At 34.0% G+C, this 19,636-nt stretch overlaps 1 protein-coding gene across 1 annotated transcript; it reads left to right on the top strand.

Annotated features, from left to right (window-relative positions):
- Positions 1 to 3,180: 3,180 nt before the first annotated feature.
- Positions 3,181 to 5,937, top strand: LOC131620698 (CEN-like protein 2). Its single transcript, XM_058891849.1, has 4 exons — positions 3,181 to 3,419; positions 3,547 to 3,608; positions 5,190 to 5,230; positions 5,332 to 5,937. The coding sequence occupies exons 1-4, from the start codon at positions 3,225 to 3,227 to the stop codon at positions 5,553 to 5,555; spliced, it is 522 nt and encodes a 173-aa protein (XP_058747832.1). The 5' UTR covers positions 3,181 to 3,224; the 3' UTR covers positions 5,556 to 5,937.
- Positions 5,938 to 19,636: the final 13,699 nt, after the last annotated feature.

Genomic DNA, 19,636 nt, shown 5'->3' with positions numbered 1-19,636 from the left:
ATTATTATGAATGACTCCTTCGCACCCTGCAGTGCCACCAATCTAAATCGCTCCATCAATGTTCAGAGAGTACCAATCTGATCAGGCTTATTCGATGATCCTGCCTCATTTCTTTGGTATGATTCGAGAGTTTACCTCCCATATCAGTACTTTTGTTATAATGATAAACTTGAATCAAAATGTCATCAGCCATGTTATAAGACATTACAAATGCTTCATCATGCTTACGTTTATTTCACCAATACCAAATGGTGTGGCAACTTGTTGCCCAAATGGACCGCCACTCTTGCTCCTCCCTACTACTCAAGCATTGCATCTTTGTGTTCACCCAATCTTGCCGAGTATCTGTGAAAAATTTGTTCCTCGGAGTGATTTTGACTAACCTCATCCAAATGTGTTTCACCATCTTGCAATGGAGGTGTACTTATGAAAATTCCCTTGTTAAAAAAATATTTGAACAAAAGTTAGACTCTAATGTCACTTAAGCCAAGTGACTTCAAACACAGAGGGGGATGGTGAATTTTGTTGATTAAAAAATGAAGCCAATTTATTAAAAGTTTGATTTATAAAAATGTTTAAGTTAATTTTATTGATCAAACGAATATTAAGCAAGAAAATAAGTAAAATGAAGAAATAGAAAGATGGAGAGAAAAAATGCAGCATAATTAAAAGCGAATAACCCTTTTGGACACAAGATTGGATTTTATAGAGGATTAACTTGCAACCTTTACAAAATAATTTCCATAAGAGAGTAAAATTGTTTCATACATCAAATAAGTCATAACACCGATTACAACAATAGCTATCACAAGAATTTTTTGGATTTTGGCACTACGATAATCTTCGTAAAAAGTGAAAAATGAAAACATAGAGAGTAGAAGAACATACGAGTTTCTAATAAGAATTTTAGTGTTAAATTAAATGATGAGAAACCTGCTTTTAATAGGAAAATTTTTGCCTTAAAATAAAAATAATCCATGAGCCTTTTTAATATTTTAATTGATTAACCCTAACAGGTAATCGATTAAAACCATTTAAAAATGGTAACCTAAGAAGGAAATCCTAAAAGGACTACATGCATTAATCCATTTAAAAATATTATATTTGATTAAGAGGTCATTTACATTGCTTTTATTGATTGGATCAATTCCTTAATCGATTAGGCAATGTAAAAAACTTTTCTAATTGATTAGATGATCAATTATATGTAAGCCTAGATAGGTTTCTAGAGATTTTATTAAAAAAATTAAAAAAATTATGTGTGTATGATTTCCATAATACGTCAAGACTTACTTTTGACCTTTTAAATGTAAATTGATCACTCTAAGACACGAAGTGCGTGATCAGGCAGGATTCCACATATTCACAATTTTTGGTCTTTAAGTTCTCTTGCTGGATTCAACCATAACCTAACACTTCAATTGGAACTTTAATCTTCAAACTGTTGATCCTAAATATATTTTCTTGATTTAGTGCCATCATAAAAAACTTTAATTTGATAGCTGGAATTAACTTTCATCGTCACATAAAACTTTCAGCATCCACAAGCCGTTTGACATATAGAGTTTTTGTCTTAAAAGTCACTGTTTCATCAAGTGTCATTATTAAAACCTATTTGATGGTCATACCTGTAAGTACATTGATCCACGAATGTCCTCTAAACAAAATTTTCATCCATGATTTTCTTAGTTGAACAAATCAAAATGAGCTTATGCATCTTGACACTACTAATAACTATTACATTTGGACCAATCAAAGAAAAAGTGATTTTTACTCTTATGTTCGACTTGACAGAGCCACTTGTAATTAGAATTGGCTAAATAATTAGAATATAATCAATTGCTCCACTTTGATCAAGAATCACTCGACCATTACCTTATTATTCTTCTTTGTGACAAAGGTAGGTTTAATTTATCCAAGCCATTCAAATTTCTGAAGGTTTAGACTCTGGATGATAGTTGTAGACAACATATTGCTGATAGTTGAAATACTTGTGTGGTTGGTTGCCCTATGTTTGTTTTATCTGTTAAATTTAGATCTCTTAAACATATTCTTCATAAATGGAATAGTGAAATTTGACAATATCCATCTTAAAGTCACTTAAGCTATTGATAAAGTTAACACGATACAAAGTTTGATTAATGTTGCATGTTACAATGATGATTTTGGATTAGAGAAAAAATGCTCAAAATCTTATTGATAAGATATTGCATATGCAAGACCGATTTTGGAGTTATAGGATTAGGAATAAGTAGTTTAGGGATAGATATAAGAATACCGAGTTTTTCCATAATACATTCAAATTGAGATATGCTAGTAACAAAACCACTAGACTGAGAAATCACAATATTTGTTGTTGGTCATTCGTGCACTTTCTGATGTGAATATTGTCATTTGACATTTTTTTAATTAAATGAAAGAATATTTTATACATTATACATTCTTTTAAATTTAAGATATCTTACATTTTCATAGAAGAAAATGCATGTGCAAATATGTTAGCTAATATAATTTTTTTTTATTGATTATGACATTTGATGTGATTCTCTTGTGATTTGTGCTTTGGAAATTTATTAAAAGATAGGTTGGATATCTCAAACTATTTGATGAGTTAAGTTTTACGTCTCCATTTTTTTGTTTTTCTTTTTTATTCAAAAATTTATCTTTATTTTAAAAATAATAATTTTGACTACTTTATTTCTAGCAACTAAAATTCATTCTTTTAAAGGTGAATAAATAAAATGTCATAGATTCGTTTAATGCCCTTGCATGACTATCAATTAATCGACTACAATTTTGTAAAACATTTTTTGTCCATATTTTTTATACTACTAGTTCATGGTAAGAGTTTAAACACATATACATGCCAAAAATATTGAGAGCAATATATTTCCAGAAAAAAAAAGTTTGAATAAACTAAAATAAATAAAATATCAATTAAAAAAAACTAAACATTCACAAAATAATTAAATAAATAAACAAAAATGTGACTTTCATCAAATTATTACCGGATTTCATTTTTTACATGTCGGTAACTCAAAATGCAACATGTTTTTAACGACAAGAAAGAAATTTTAGTCTCTCAATATTATTATTATTATTATTATTATTATTATTATCACCTCTTAAAGAGACTATAAATACATTGTTAGCACTTACAAGTTTTATTGTGCTTGTTCATTCTCTCCTCTACCTTATAACTATTCATATAATTAATAGAAAGAATGAATTCACATCCTCTAATTCTTGGGAGAGTGATAGGTGATGTAATTGATTTTTTCACCCCAACCATAAAAATGTCTGTGATTTACAACAACAAAGAAATCTTCACTGGTTATGAAGTACCCTTTCCTTCTACAGTTAAGACTAAGCCAAGGGTTCAGATTGAAGGAGGGGACATGAGGTCCCTCTTTACACTGGTATCAACTATGCATATACATGTTGTAAATGTTTTTGTATTTAGACATCTTAAGTGATTATTAGATGGTGTAAAAAGCTCTTTTTTTTGTTAGAAAAATAAGTTAATTATTTATGCTTTTTCTGCAGATCATGATAGACCCAGATGTGCCTGGCCCAAGTGATCCTTACATGAAAGAACACTTGCACTGGTATTTAACATATATTATATAGATCATATACCTTGAAATATTGTTATTTTTCCTCTAAATGGATGATATATCTTGAAATATAGGTTATTTTGCCTCTAAATAGATGGATCTGGTTATAAATATGTCAGCAAAGAAACTTTTAATATGTCAGCAAATCTTAGTTCAAATGAAGCCAATATTGGTTTATTATTAGGAACCACATTTATTTGTCTGAGTTTCTAGTAGTGAGTTTCTGAAATTTATTACTCTTTTGTCTACCTATAAAATAAGAAATCTTTAAACTTATATTGCTTAAAAAAATAAAACTAGAGTAAAACAATATTTACTTTTAAACTTGCTCAATAAAAGTTGCTATACAGAAGAGTTGGATCATTTGGTTAATCTTTTGGTTTTCTGATCTATCAGTATGAAAACCTAGAAAGGTTAGGGTCCGTTTTCTTTCGTTTAAAAAAAATGGATTTTTTTTTTGTGTTTTTAAAATATTTTTTATAAGAAATTTTTTTAAAATATTGTAATTTTTTTAATTTTTCTTTATAAATTGAAAAATTAATTTTAATATTTTATAATATTAATATATATTATTGAAGATTAAGACATAATTAAAAATAAAATTTTATCAAAATGATATACCTCAAAATTGATTTTTATGAAAAAATATTTAAAATTTTGATATAAAAAATGTTATTACAAAAAAAAAAACCTAAAATAATATTTTAAAAATATATGTAACATTATAATTTTAAAAAAAAATTATGTAACATTATAAAATTTATTTAAAAATAAATAAAACAAACAACCCTAGGTGAAGTATATAAAATGAAAAATTATTTAAAATAATTTTAAATTTAAGTGATTTTTTAAATTTTTGATATGAAATTTTTAACAAAAATATGAAATATCTGAAATAATATTTACAAAAATATATTAAACTAAGTTTTCATTTGGAGATTTCTTTGAAAAAAAATTATGATTCTTTTAAAGAAAAATATGTAACACTAATCATTTTTAAAAGAACTAAAACAAACTGTCCTAAGTTACACTTTAGGTCATCATGGTTTGTTAGCATGATTTTAATTTTCTAATATCAAAATATATCATTTAAATTCTCACAAAACCAGTTACAAAATAGTTTAATAAAAAAATTTCTCCCTTTTCCAATTTTTTTATATATAAAAAAAGTTATTAGGTAGTTCTTTTATATGAGCTAGGTTTAAGTGGTTTCTTAGCCATAGCCTATAATTAGAGTTTTAACATCTAAAAGTTTTTTACCACTATAGGTTGATTGTGAATAAGTACTACTACTTTTTGTTAAAGTTGAAATCCTGTATCTATGTCTTTAAATATCTCTAATACTATTTCTTGTGTTAGACCCAAAATAACAGTAAATATATTTCAAAATGAAAAAAAAAACTTATATCAATTTTTAGCACAGAAAATATATTTATTTACAGACATTGCATATTTGATACATTGATTAGGGTGTAATAATATTAATTTGTACATTAGGTGAATAATGAATGTACATTATATTGTTAAAATTAATATCCAATTTTGGTTAAGACTAATAATGAATTTTTGTAGGATGGTGACAGACATTCCAGGTACAACAGATTCCACATTTGGTAGGTTATGAACATAGATTTATTAAACACAGTAATGATGTTTTTGTTGAAACAAAGTAAAAGTGAACCCTAAATTTTCTCCCACTTGGTGTATTGTACAGGAAAAGAGTTGACAAGCTATGAGAAACCAAAGCCTAACATAGGGATCCATAGGTATGTGTTTGTCCTTTTCAAGCAAAAAAGGGAGAACAAGAACTCAATTACTAGTCCTTTTTCAAGGGATCACTTCAACACAAGAAATTTTGCTGATCAAAATGACCTTGGTGTCCCTGTTGCTGCTGCTTATTTCAATGCTAGAAGGGCAACGGCTCCTAGAAGACGCTAGGGGTTAGGCTAGTGGTTGTAGCTATCCAATCAGAAGCTTGTTATCATGATTTTATGGCTGTGATTGAAATAACACCTTTAGCTAGCTATCACTGGTTGATTTTAATTTAGTTTAGTGTTTGTTGAATTGTTAAGAACAAAGATCTTGGATGTTAGTGAAATTCAGAAGTATGCACATTGTAATGGTGCTAGGTGATGGATGTTAGTTAGTTTGTTTGGAAATGATTGTAGCTTTTGGTGTAGTTTCTATTTTACTTGGTGGTTTTGTTTAATATCACTAATGTCTCTAAGATTGAAACACTCCCCTTTTAAGTACTTTGGTCGAGTGGTTATTCTTAATTTTATGTTTTGTATTATTCTCATCTTTGTCTGGTATTTTTGAATATGATTGTAAAGGATTGAAAGAAGTTTGTTAGGTTAAAAAAAATGTTTCTTTAGGTAGGAGTGAAGAGAGGAATAATAATTTTTGAAAATTAGATGAGATAATGTTTATAGACCTAAGAGTGAAAGGGATTAGGTGATAGGGACCATGTGCGGGTTAATTTAGTCTTTTTCGGCTAAATGGAGATGAAGGTTTCTTATAGGGTGCTTCAAATTTTTAATGTGATATTTTGTAGTTAGTATGATGTTTTAGTTGTTTCCTTTTTTGGGGAGTGGGGGGAGTTTATCAGGTTTTTGATCAACTTCTTGGTGAAAAAATGTCTCTTTTTGAGTTAAAAGAAGATGATTTTGATTGGTTTGTCTAAAGATGACAGTGTTAGCCAACTGATTATAAACACAAAAGGGATAAGTGAATTGTGTTGATTAAAAATTGAAACTAATTAATAAAATTTTGATTTATAAAAACACTTAAGTTGATTTTATTAATCAAATAGAGATTAAGCAATAGAATAAGTAAAAGAAAGAAGAAAAAAACGGAGAGAAAGAAATACAACAAAAAATAAAGCGATGAAAAATAAAGAGATAAGAGATAGAGAACATGCACTAAAGATTAATACAGGTCCGTCCTAATAACTTGACATATTTTTGTCCCCAAAAGTTTCCATTTGAAAGTTTCCACTAAATATAGACTTGAGTTTTTCACAGGATATGTTCACAAACCTTCTTAAAATCAAATAAGAGATTTTACACCAACGAATTTCTAAATCAGATAAGATGTTTTACATAGATTGATCTTCTAACAAAATAGACTTTTAACAAGTTAAGCTCCACAACTAAAGATTTTATTAGAAGACAAACTCAAGAACCAAATAAAGCTTTTAACCTACGACCAAGATTTTATACGGGATTAGCTTGCAACCTTTACAAACTAATTTCCCCAAGAGAATAACACTCTTGAATACAAAAAAAAAAGACGAAACATCAATTAGAACAAATCTCTCAAAAGAGATTTTTGCTCCATCATTTATGGGGGAAGGCTCATGTAATATCTTGCACGCAAAACTCTTCGAGAAGCTTAGGCTAAAAGTAAAAAAGTTGTCATCTTATGCAGGCTCTAACTTGTAAGCCTTCAACGACACGGTGACCCACCCGTGGGAATATATAGAGCTAATGATTACTCTTGGAGAAGGCACAAACACTAGGACAGTAAACCTAAAGTTCTTGGTAGTCCCATGCATTTTTTTTACAACTGCATTATGTGAGATCCTTCACCACGACGCTCGACATTGTTTCCTCCTTGGTCTATTTAAAGACGAAATGCCACAATGTTCACGGCGAATATGAGAATATATATGCTGATCTATTTGGAGTCTGACAAATACACAAGGCTCTAAAGCACAACAAGGACGTGAATTCGGTTGGAAAAAAGAAATAAAACATGTTAGAAGTTAACGTGGCCTACCTATGCAAGCGCCCAGGGAAGATGGCATCGATTCACCGAAATGGAGGACCAACATCACAAAAATTTCACAATGAAAGTCACCCAAATATATACAACCAACTAGAGAATATAAGTGGTGATTCAGGATCACCCCTCTTGGTAGCTAGCCACTCCATAATGTAGGAGGTGATACCCCATTACACCAGACTCGAATGAAGTTTAAACATGGGGACATGAAAGAGGAGAAACCCTTGATCAGGCACATTCCTTATAGACATCCAATTAAACTTCAAAGCACGACCTCAAACAAAAAATAGATCATGGAGAAGCTAACTTGTGAGTGACAACAATACGATGAGAAGGTAAATACCATGGTAAGTGAATAAAGAAACAATATCTCACAACGAAGCAAATATAAAAACAACATAGAATCATTTACTCAACAATAAACAACACTCGTGATAAGGTAGCCCATAAAATAACATTACGAGTCCGGCTTGTCACCAAGATTCATCAGCCTCCCATATATTATTTCTTGCTTAAGACATACCTTCTCTCTTGATATTCGATTTCCAAGGTGGAAAAATTCCACATGCTTCAAATCATTTTTAAAAGAGGCATGGGAGTAACAATGTTCTACCGACTTCGCGTACTCTTTAGACATGTCGATATTTTTGGAATGCATCTTTAGAAGGTCATTTTTAGCTTTCTTCCAAATTTCACGAACTTCCTTTAAGGATGCCTCTAACTCCTTTATCATCTTGTGAGAAGAATTTAGTACCTCGTTCACATTAGCAAGGGCGGACTCAGCTGCAGATAACGCCTTATGAACCGACAACAACACGACATCCTTCTTCATTATTCTTTGAGTCAACAATTACGCCTTCTCAACCAATAGGCTGCATCATCATTGATTTCCCAAAAGAGGTTTCCACAATTAAGAGCTCATCAAAAAATTGATCTTGCTCTTCAAAGACATCCTCTTTACTTCCCCAGCACCGAAGGCCAATATAGTTGAAGCCTCACACATTTGTTATACCATTTCCACAATTTTTTCTTAACGAACAACTTCATCCTTGCTCAACAAATACGCATAATCCTCTTCAGAGACAAAATACTGAAGCTCCCTAGGTGTCTGAGGACCATGGCAAGCCACAAAGAACAGTGATAAGCTAGAAGGATTTATTGATGAACTTCCACCAAGATTCAAACTTCCTAGGTCCGATTCCACTCTTTGAGGCCTTTTGGAGGCCGTCTTCCCTTTTGGAGGAATAAGTAGGACCTCATCAAAAGGTTGGACACCTTATCTCATATAATAGTACAATATTGAGCGTTGTTAGATCTTATCGAACGACTCCTCTAATTACACGCCGAGTTAACGGAAGCAATTTTAACTACCATCCATATATAAGTCATACCATACACCCTTTATATGTATTATTTTATTTTTCACTCTCAAACTACGTCTCTCCGATTTCATTGACTTAAATATTAAAATATTAACTTTGCATATTTAGTCCGCTTCACCGTACCTGAAACTCTCGCCACCAAAAAAAATAAATAATCTAATACCTCGTTTTTCTAGTTCTATCATGAAACAATAAGAAAAAAATATTAAAAATTAAATTTATATTTCTAAAATTAAATTTACTTTACTTCGATTCAAACACCACGTTTTCAAAATGTATCCAATCCAACAAAACTATTGGATATCTTTTGTTTCCTTCTAATAGCAACAAATGCATTCAAGAGAATATTTTTTTCTAAAAGAAACTATTCTAACCCCACATCATGTTTCTGCTACTGCTAGTGGAATAATAAGCAACTTTTTGGGTTTAGAACAGAAAAGTACAGCACGCACAAGCAACTTGTGAGCAAAATCCAAAATTAGATAATACACTAACACTTGATTCTTCTCTATCTTTGTTTTTTTCTTTTGTTTTCTTTCCACATTAACAAACAAAATTTCTGAAGAGTCCAATCAAATTTTTGTACGGACTATAGTCTAACTGGTTGTATTGTATCAAGGCTCTCATCAAAAGTGAGTTCACGAATTTATTTTGATTTAAGTTTCATCCATACAAATATTAACTTATTTTGTTTTGGATACTTGAAAAATATTTTTTTATTTTTATTTTAATTTTAATTTTTGTCTTTATAAATATACTCCATTTAATTTTTAGTTCCATTATTTTATTTTAGTTATCATATAACTTATTTATATTAGAGTTGTTTGATATTTTAAATTTAATTTTTTGATTTTAATCCTTCTAGTATAAATAAGATAAAGAATTAAAATAAATATTGCATAATATCAATAGAATTCTTGTATGAATAACATAACTGTTTTCTTCAATATAAATAAGATAAAAAAGTTGAACGGAGTATAATAGAATATACCATGTCTATTACACATGAGGTTATAGATGTCTTTTAGGGTTAATGATATGAGTCTATCTTTCTTTTTTAACACTTTAGACGAATATGTATATTCACTCCTCTACAACTATGTTGGTCCTCTCACTTATAAATTAAGTCGCTCATAATTTGAATTGTCCTTTAGTGTATTGTGACAGATGACTCACTCTTTTGATATAAATGAGAGACTTGATATACGAAAAATGAGAGGACCGCTTCCTTAGAAACGCACCGTAGAGAAAGTAATCAAATATAATAATGTGCCTTATTGTCAAAGAAGTAAAAGTAATATACTATAATAACGCCTCGGGTTGATTGAGTTCCAAGATATAAGGATGGCTCTGCTATTCAATTCTTCCACATTATAGGCTCCATGTGAAAGCTTATCGCGTACTCTACATGGCCATTCTCAATTGGGAGAGAGTTTTCTGATCTTGACAAGTGCCACCGTATGTTTTAACATCAAGTTGCCTTCTTTCATTTCTCGAGGTATTACATGAGAGTTGTATCTCCTCGTTGCTCTTTGTTTTGCTGTGAACTCCTCAAATTGGGGCATTTCTCGTGCTTCGTCAAGTAGGTCCGCGACACATTTGAGACTTGTCTCGTTTCCTTTTTCATTAAAGTTCTCACATCGGTAGGTAGGTGTGTCAATTTCTATAAACAGTCTAGCGTCTGAACCATATACCATCTTATACAACATTTCTTTTATGGAGTAATGAGGTGTCGTATGTTTCATACCCCAAATTTTGACCCTAAGATCCTATATCATTCATATCCCAATCATTAATCAAGAGCTTCACTTGGAAGTTTCGTTTGTGGTGTTGCATTCACCTCATCAATAAGAGGGACCATCAAGCACCAATGATTGTTTATCTTGTATGCATATTGTACTAACCCAAATACCAAAAATATTGCTTTGTTTCTTTGTATTTTGTTTTGTAGGTACCAAGCCAAGACATGCAATAAACAAGGCATTTTTCACATTTTGGACTGATGAAATCGATTTCCCTACTGGGTAAATCGATTTCCCTGCAGCAATCTTCAGCAAAATCACATTCTGGACATCATGAAATCGATTTCCCTCCTGGGTAAATCGATTTCCCTAGTGTATTTTGCGCCAAATTCTCTTCTGGAACAGAGTGAAATCGATTTCACTCCTGAGGAAATCGATTTCCTTGGGGCGAAATTCAAAAAATATAAGGAGGGAAGCTTGACATCATTTTGGCACCTTTTATTTGATCATTTTACCAATTTTCCACCTCATCAAAATCAACTCCTTCATTAAACCCACTTAAACCTCATTTTACCATTTAAATACCATTTAAACACCAATTAAACATAAGCTAATTACCAAATGCAAAAAGACCAAACTACCACTACTCTTGCTCCAATTCTATAAATAGAGACCTCTACTCTCTCATTTCACAAGCTTGGAGAGCCAAAAAATTGCTTGCAAATTCATTTCTCACCCTTTCCAAAACCCTCACCCAAAGTTCATTTTCCATAGAATTAGTGAGATTCACATTGAATCTTGCTAGTTTTGAACTAAGCCTCCTACATTTCACTCTTTTCTTTGCTTGTTCATCTCCAATTGTGAAAGATCTACACACTTTGTGCTTGTTCTTGAAGCTACTTCAACACTTCATTCAAGAATTGGTAAATTCCTAAATTCTAAGATGTAGATCTTTGTTGCTTGTGTTCAATGAATCTTTGATGCTATATTGGTGCTATTTGATGGTGGTTTGATGGAAAATTCGTGCTCCAATGGATATATGATCATAAGGTGTTTGTATATTTGTTCAAATCAAGTTTCATGCCTTTAAATGATGTTTTTGCTGAAATTTGCACTGATGAAATCGATTTCCTTAAGGCTGAAATCGATTTCATGCTGTACGTAACCTGTTTTTTTTTTTGAAAAACTACACTATGGAAATCGATTTCCCCCTGCATGAAATCGATTTCCTGCTGGCAGAATGTGGTTTTTTGCCTTTTTATGCTTGTTTTGGCTTCCTTCTTCCTCCACTTCATTAATATCATTGGATCTAGGATGTTGATAGGTTTGAAATAACCAAATCCATAATATTAGATGAATGATATTAATGATAGTGTGAGTTGATTATCTTTTATGAAATTTATTCTTCTTCCTCTACTTCATTAATATCATTGGATCTAGGATGTTGATAGGTTTGAAAGGACCAAATCCATAATATTAGATGAATGATATTAGTGATAGTGTGAGTTTATTTTACTTTATACATTTTATCTTCTTCTTCTCCTTTTTCTTTTGATCGATGAAAGTCTTAACGCCTTGAGAATTCTTATGGATTCTTGGTAAAGACTAGATCGTTACCTATTTTCTTTTCGTGCGGTATTGCTTTCGGAGAATGATCTACATATCATTTCTCTCGCATGCATTAGCACATAAAGTTTTGACCGGCCTCGTTGTAGGGTGATTTCTACATAAATCACTTGGCGATCTGCTTAACATAGCGCAATATTTCGTGTCCCAAATAAAAAAGGATCAAATATGGAAGAGAATTGTATGCGGTTGATTTAAGACTTATGGAGGTTTATCGTGTAGTCGCTATGATTTTATCAAGCTTCTGATAAATGTCCATTGAATTTAAATCTGAGAACATCCTTCACTCACCATCGATCTTCATTACTAACTTTGATAACATACTTGACAAGTTTCAAGATGGTTATCTTTAACATCTAACAATTGACTTTAATTTCCGCACTTTATTATATTGCTCTTTATATTTCTCGCTTTATCGCTTTATTTTATCATTTCATCATATTTACATTCCGCTATTTTCTCTTTGTCCATTTGGACGTTTATATTCCGCTATTTTCTCTTTGCCCACTTGGACACTATGTTTATGTTTCCGCTATTTTTTCTTTGTCCACTTGGACCATACTTTACTTTTATGCTAAAACACTAATAAATAACAAAAATCTAAAAAACACATAAGGCTCTCTTTCGGACTATTGGTTACTATCCCTAGCATTTTGGAGATTCGGACTTATGGACTTAGGACCTCTGGACCCTCATTCTGTTATTACTCTGTTGTTATTCTGTCTGTCTGGCATTGGATTGTTGTCTGTTTGTATGTGCAGGTATTTCCCTTAAAGCCCTTGATGGTTAATTCCAAGGCATCGATATAAGGATTTTACCCAAAAACAGCCGTTACTCTGCCTGATTTTCGTCAGAATTTTAATGTGATTAATGCAAAGTGGTGCTAAGATAATAAATTCATCTGGATCCCCAAGTGATAATGTTGGTTTAGTATTGATATTCCAAAGGATGGGAAATCTACCTTGACTCACAATGTCAAGTGTCGGCTTCTTATTTCGGTTAGACCGTTTCTTTCCTTAGATTTTATTTTACGCAATAGGATAGCCTCTTCATCTCCTCCATTTCTTAAATTTTCAAAATCTTCTCTCTTTTTCAAAAACCTTCTTATGTTTGCAACCTTTTTAAACCTTTTCTTTAAAAAATATCTTTTACCCTTAGTGGCTCTTTCTTCAAAGTTTAGACAATGTTAATTGTCGAAACGAGTGGTTATACCCCACGATTTTGAAATTGATTGATATAATGAGATCTTTTCCGCGTGAGAGAGCTAGTGGTATACTCGTTGATTTTATCCGAGTTGGAGCCCTTCTTTCATTAGTGATGCAAAGAACTCGTTTGTTCTCATGCTCAAGATCAATGGCTGAGTGTTTCTCTCCGACGAAGATAAAGTGTTTATTCGTTTTAAAAACGTTTTCCCTTTAAGCGGAACTACATTAGCTCTGACTTCTCCATTGCACCGAGGAGGTATGTAGGCACAAAGCTTAATGCTTTGCCGAGCTTATTTTAAAAATAAAACAAACCCTTTTTTAGCACACACGACACAGATTTTCAAAAAGGTTCCTGTGGAATACCACAGATATAAGGGGTGCTTAAAACCTTCCCCTTGTATAATCAACACCCGAACCTGAGTTCTCTTTCTTGTTTTAAAAACAACTTTGGGTTTTTCGTTCTTTTCCCTTTTTCCTTTGAAAAAATAAAGCGTGGTGGCGATTTCAAAAGAAATATTGAGTCGAGTCAATTCCATGGCTTCGATCTCAGATTTTCCCCGCTACAGAAAAATGGCGACTTCACTGGGGACCCGGTTTTTAAGTGTGTTAAGCCTATTTTTGTTTATCTGTGTGTTTTTATCTGTATATATTGTTGTTAGCTTTGTTTGTTTTTTCTTTTTTTCTTTTTGGTGCTCGATGGTTCCTCTGTGATGAGATAAAGTTCTAACCCGGACTTTGGTGAGTAACTTGAAATAGGAGGTGGTAAGACCAATAGTCGCATGTCAGGAGCAATCCTTACCATGAGCGTCATATGGTGGAACCCCAATCAGTGGAGGCCTCATGGAAGGTAGTAGAGGTTGTTACGAACCATCGTGATAACGCTATTACTTTCAATAGTGAGTGTCCGTAGAAGCTGAATGGCCTAGAACCTTTTTAACCCATCTAAGCCTTTTTAGGATGTAGTGCAGAAACAAGATCAAGTACCAATTTGAGCTTGTTGTCATGCGATACTACGCTCAGACGAGGTCTTTTTAGGCATATTATTGGCGCCCATGAGCAATTGTGCGTGCCGGTAATATCCGATAGAAGATTGAAAACTCTGGGAACCTTTGTAGAACCCGATTGGCAGGTACAAAACTCCTTAGATCACGCCTTGTGGGATGGGTAGACCCATGGCTCCATGCTCGTGACGTCGAACCTAAGAACCTGGATTGTGTGATTTTGTGTGATTTGATGTGATCTTGTGTGCTCTTGATTGTGGTTGATGCATAAACCATGCATTCATGCATTCATAAAAATGACATTCACAAATGGTTTTCAAGGAACTTAGAGACTTTGTTTGTAAACATCACAGGTACCATGGATCAAAAGAGAAGCATCAAGAAGTACACTTTCAGGAATTCAAGTGCAAAGGAATTGAAAGAGCTAGCAACTTTGGTTCCTAATCTTGACAACTTCAAAAACCGTTATGGGAAATTGATATCTATCTTGAAGACCAAAGTGGAAAAAGGGATTCTTGAGACTCTTGTGCAGTTTTATGACCCGGTTTATCATTGTTTCACCTTTCCGGATTACCAGCTTATGCCCACTTTGGAGGAGTATTCTTATTGGATTGGTTTGCCGGTTACGAATGACATACCGTTTAGTGGTCTGGAGAATGAACCTCAGGTTGATGAGATAGCAGAGCTTCTTCATTTGAAGATATCAGATGTGAAAGCAAACATGACCAAAAAAGGAGGAATTTGGGGGTTGACTTCTAAGTTCTTGATTGGAAAGGCTTCTATGTTGGCTAGTAAAGGAAGTATGATTGCTTTTGAGACATTTTTGGCCTTGCTCATCTATGGTTTGATACTCTTTCCCAACATTGACAATTTTGTCGATGTTAATGCTATTCGGATCTTCATGATTGGGAATCCTGTACCTACTTTGCTTGGGGATACTTATCATTCCATTCACCATAGGAATGATAAGAAAGGTGGACTTATCAACTGTTGCACTCCTTTGCTCTATAAGTGGTTTATTTCGCACTTACCTCAGACTAAGAGTTTCTTGAACAATCCTGATGGTCTCTCCTGGTCTCAGAAGATCATGCCTCTTACTAATGGGAATATCCATTTGTACAATCCTGCTTATGACATGGGTGAGATTATTGATAGTTATGGAGAATTCCCTAATGTACCTCTTCTTGGTATACAAGGAGGAATTACCTACAACCCCATTCTTGCAAGGCGTCAATTTTGCTACCCCATGAAGGAGAGACCCGCTAATATTCTTGTGTCAGGAATCTTCTATCTTAATCAAGATGGAAATTCGGATATGAGAAATCGGTTTGTGCGTGCTTGGCACCATGTTGATAGGAAGAGACATTTGGGAATGAAACAATGTGTTGCTCTCAAAGACTACACTGATTGGGTTCAAGCTAGAGCTCACACTTTTCAGATTCCTTATTTGCTTGAGGAGCCTTCTCTACTCATTACTCCACCTTTGTCTTTCACTATTCCTGTCGAGAATAATGAAGAGCACCTAGAGCTCGTGGCTAAGATGAGATTGGAAAGAGATGCTTGGGAGAAGAAGTTTCATGCTTCGGAAATTGAGAATAAAGAGTTGAAGATACATTTGAAGGAAAAAGATGAAATGCTTGATATCCAAGATGGTTGGTTGATGGAAAAGGATGATCAGATTCGTCATCAAGAAGAGTTACTTCAACAACATGGTGAAAAGCGGAAGAGACAACATGAAGATTCAGTTGCATGGAAGGAAGTTGCTGATAAGCTGATGGTCGAGAATGCTCATTTGAAGGCCTCTTATGAAGATGAGTTGGAGAAGCTCCGTAGGAAGCTGCAGAGAGGAGTTGGATCTTCATCAGAAGTGTTCCCTTCTAGTTTCTAGTTTTTCCTTTGTTTTGTAATTTTGGATCTTTGAATCCTTTTGTAAGCTTTTCTATTAATGAAGAATATTGTTATGTTTTATGTTTTTGCTAATGTATACAATTAATGTCTTAAAGTTCCTTGAAAAGGAATAATAATAAAAATCATTTGCATTGCATTTCATGCATCATTCTGCATTTTGGTCTTGCTTCTGAGAGTATTCCCGAGGTCTTATTCAGTGTTCTTCATACAGAATCAAGCTGTCTCACCGATATAATACTCGAGCTAACTGCAAGAAGAAGATGGAAGGTCTTGAACAAGAGAATCGTGAGCTACGTGAAGAGGTTGTTACTTTGAGATCTGGTGTGGATTGTCTCACTGCTCTGGTTGAGACATTGATGGCTGCTCAGAATCAGAATCAAGTTCCTCCTCCCAATGCCCAAGCTCAGGGTCAGACCACTGTGATTTCTGAAATTGCTGCTACAACAATTCCTGCTGTTCCTGTTGGTGCTACTCAGCAACGTATGCCTAATGGATATCCCTGGGGTATGCCTGAAGGTTATTTGTCTGTTCCTGAGATGACTCGTCCGTTGACTCCTGTTATGGTCAACACGTCTCCTATTGTTCATACTGGTCCTTTTGTCCCAGAGCCCATTTATGATGCTGCTCCAAGTGAAATTCATGACAGAATGGATGGTTTCCAAGATCAGTTTGAAGAATTGCCGAAAGAAATGGAAGCCCTGCGTGGGAAAGAACTGTTTGGAAAGAATGTGCATGATCTCTGCCTTATTCCTAATGTGCAGAACAATCAATTGCCAACTCATGAAGCGTCTGCTGTCAATATGGTTGAACACAGTTTGAGACGCTGTCGTGTGCCTAATATTTGTGCTCTACGTGGATCTTTGAAGGAGATACATGAGAGGTTTGTTAGAAAGGGAGTGATAGAGTTCAGTCATGATGGTTGTCCTTTGTATGGTGAAGATCTTATGGGATGTGCTGCCCTCCAAGATGATGTTCAAACACTGATAGGTTTGGAGTTATTGGATGACGAGATAGATAACACTCATGTAGATCACAAGTTGCATTTGAAGCAGTTTAATAGGGTTGTGATTAATATCACTGCATGTAACAATCTGAGCTTCAGTGATGAAGATTTGCCTGAGGAAGGGAGAAATCATAATTTGGCTTTGCACATCTATGTCAGTTGCAAGGATGACTCAATGTCCAATGTGTTGATCGATACTGGCTCATCGCTAAATGTCATGCCGAAATCCACTCTTGCTAAGCTGTCTTATGGTGGCACACCAATGAGATTTAGTAATGTGATTGTCAAGGCTTTTGATGGATCGAAGAAATTAGTGGTTGGAGAGGTTGATTTGCCTATTGGTATTGGACCATTTGTCTTCAAGATTACTTTTCAAGTGATGGACATTTTCCCTGCATACAGTTGCTTATTGGGACGCCCATGGATCCATGAGGCTGGGGCAGTTACTTCGACTCTTCACCAAAAGTTGAAATATGTGAAAGATGGAAAGATGGTTGTTGTGAATGGAGAACAAGCTTTGCTGATTAGTCATCTTTCTTCGTTCCGCATCATAGAAGCTGATGAAGTGGTCATTGGAACTGCATTCCAAGCCCTGTCTATTAATGATGAATTCAAAAAGGATGAAGCTTCCATTGCCTCCTTCAAAGATGCTCAGCTGGTGGTTCGGAATGGACATTCAGGAGTCTGGGGACAAGTGGTGAGTCTGCAAGAGAACAAGAATAGAGCTGGTCTGAGATTTTCTTCCTCAGACAAGTCTGTGATGAAGCCTGAATCTGCTTTTCGTCCTTATCAGGAGATGTTCCATAGCGCTGGGTTTATACATCCGACTTCTCCAGAAGTGAACGCTATTATTGAAGACAAATCAGAGCCAGAAGTGCCAAACTTTGTGACCCATGGAAAGATGATTAAGAATTGGATCACCATTGACATTCCTGAGTGTACTCATGCTTCAAAGTAATTTGCTTTTATGTTTTTCAAAATCCTTTCATTCTGCCCAAGATGAAAGTGAAGTTTGTTGGGGCTTTTTTCTGTTTTTTTAAACATTAAAATCATCAATAAAAGTCATTTTGTTTATGCATATACATGCTTTTTATCTTTTTGCTTTTTCTGGAAAGTGGTAACACAAAAAAACCTTAAAAATTGTTTTCATTTGCCATAATCTGCACGATTACATGTTCGCATATATCTTTCCTTTTCTGAAATAATAATCACTTGTGCAGATTAATCAATAAAACCGTTGAAAGTAATGACCCTGCACCCTATCCTAACTTCGAGTGTCCTGTGTATGAGGCGGAAGAAGAAAGTGATGAATGTATTCCTGATGAGATTTCCCTACTGCTTGAGCATAAGGAAGACACCATTCAACCATATAAAGAGCCGTTAGAAGTCATCAACTTGGGTTCTAAAGAAGATAAAAAGGAAGTCAAGATTGGGGCATTGCTTGGTCAAGATGTTAAGAAGAGGATGGCAGAGCTTCTTAAAGAGTATGTTGACATTTTTGCGTGGTCCTACCAAGACATGCCTGGGTTGGACACAGATATTGTGGAGCATCGTTTGCCGTTGAAACCTGAATGTCCTCCTGTCAAGCAAAAGCTAAGAAGGAGTCATCCTGATATGGCAGAAAAGATTAAGAATGAGGTCTTGAAGCAGATAGATGCAGGTTTCCTTGTCACTTCTGTATATCCTCAATGGATTGCCAATATTGTGCCTGTTCCGAAGAAAGACGGAAAAGTTCGCATGTGTGTTGATTATAGAGATTTGAATAAAGCCAGTCCGAAAGATGATTTTCCTCTACCTCACATTGACATGTTGGTAGATAGCACGGCAAAGTTTGAGGTTTTCTCCTTTATGGATGGTTTTTCAAGATATAATCAGATTAAGATGGCACCTGAAGACATGGAAAAGACAACCTTTATTACGCCATGGGGGACATTCTGTTACAAAGTGATGCCTTTTGGGTTGAAGAATGCTGGCGCGACGTATCAGAGGGCCATGACCACTCTTTTCCATGATATGCACAAAGAAATTGAAGTTTATGTGGATGACATGATTGCCAAATCCCAGTCAGAGGAGAGGCACATGGAGGATCTTTTAAAGTTGTTTCAGCGTTTGAGAAAGTATCGTCTCCGCCTGAATCCGAACAAATGCACTTTTGGAGTCCGTTCTGGAAAATTATTGGGTTTCATTGTCAGTCAGAGAGGAATTGAAGTAGATCCTGATAAAGTCAAAGCAATTCAGGAAATGCCAGCACCAAAGACTGAGAAACAAGTGAGAGGTTTCCTCGGACGTTTGAATTATATCTCCAGGTTCATTTCCAATATGACTACTACCTGTAAGCCAATCTTCAAGTTGTTAAAGAAAAATCA

Source organism: Vicia villosa, linkage group LG1 (genome assembly GCF_029867415.1).
Source record: "Vicia villosa cultivar HV-30 ecotype Madison, WI linkage group LG1, Vvil1.0, whole genome shotgun sequence".
Lineage (NCBI taxonomy): Eukaryota > Viridiplantae > Streptophyta > Magnoliopsida > Fabales > Fabaceae > Vicia > Vicia villosa.
The sequence above is the reverse complement of the archived record's forward strand: the minus strand, read 5'-3'. Positions and strand labels throughout refer to the sequence as shown.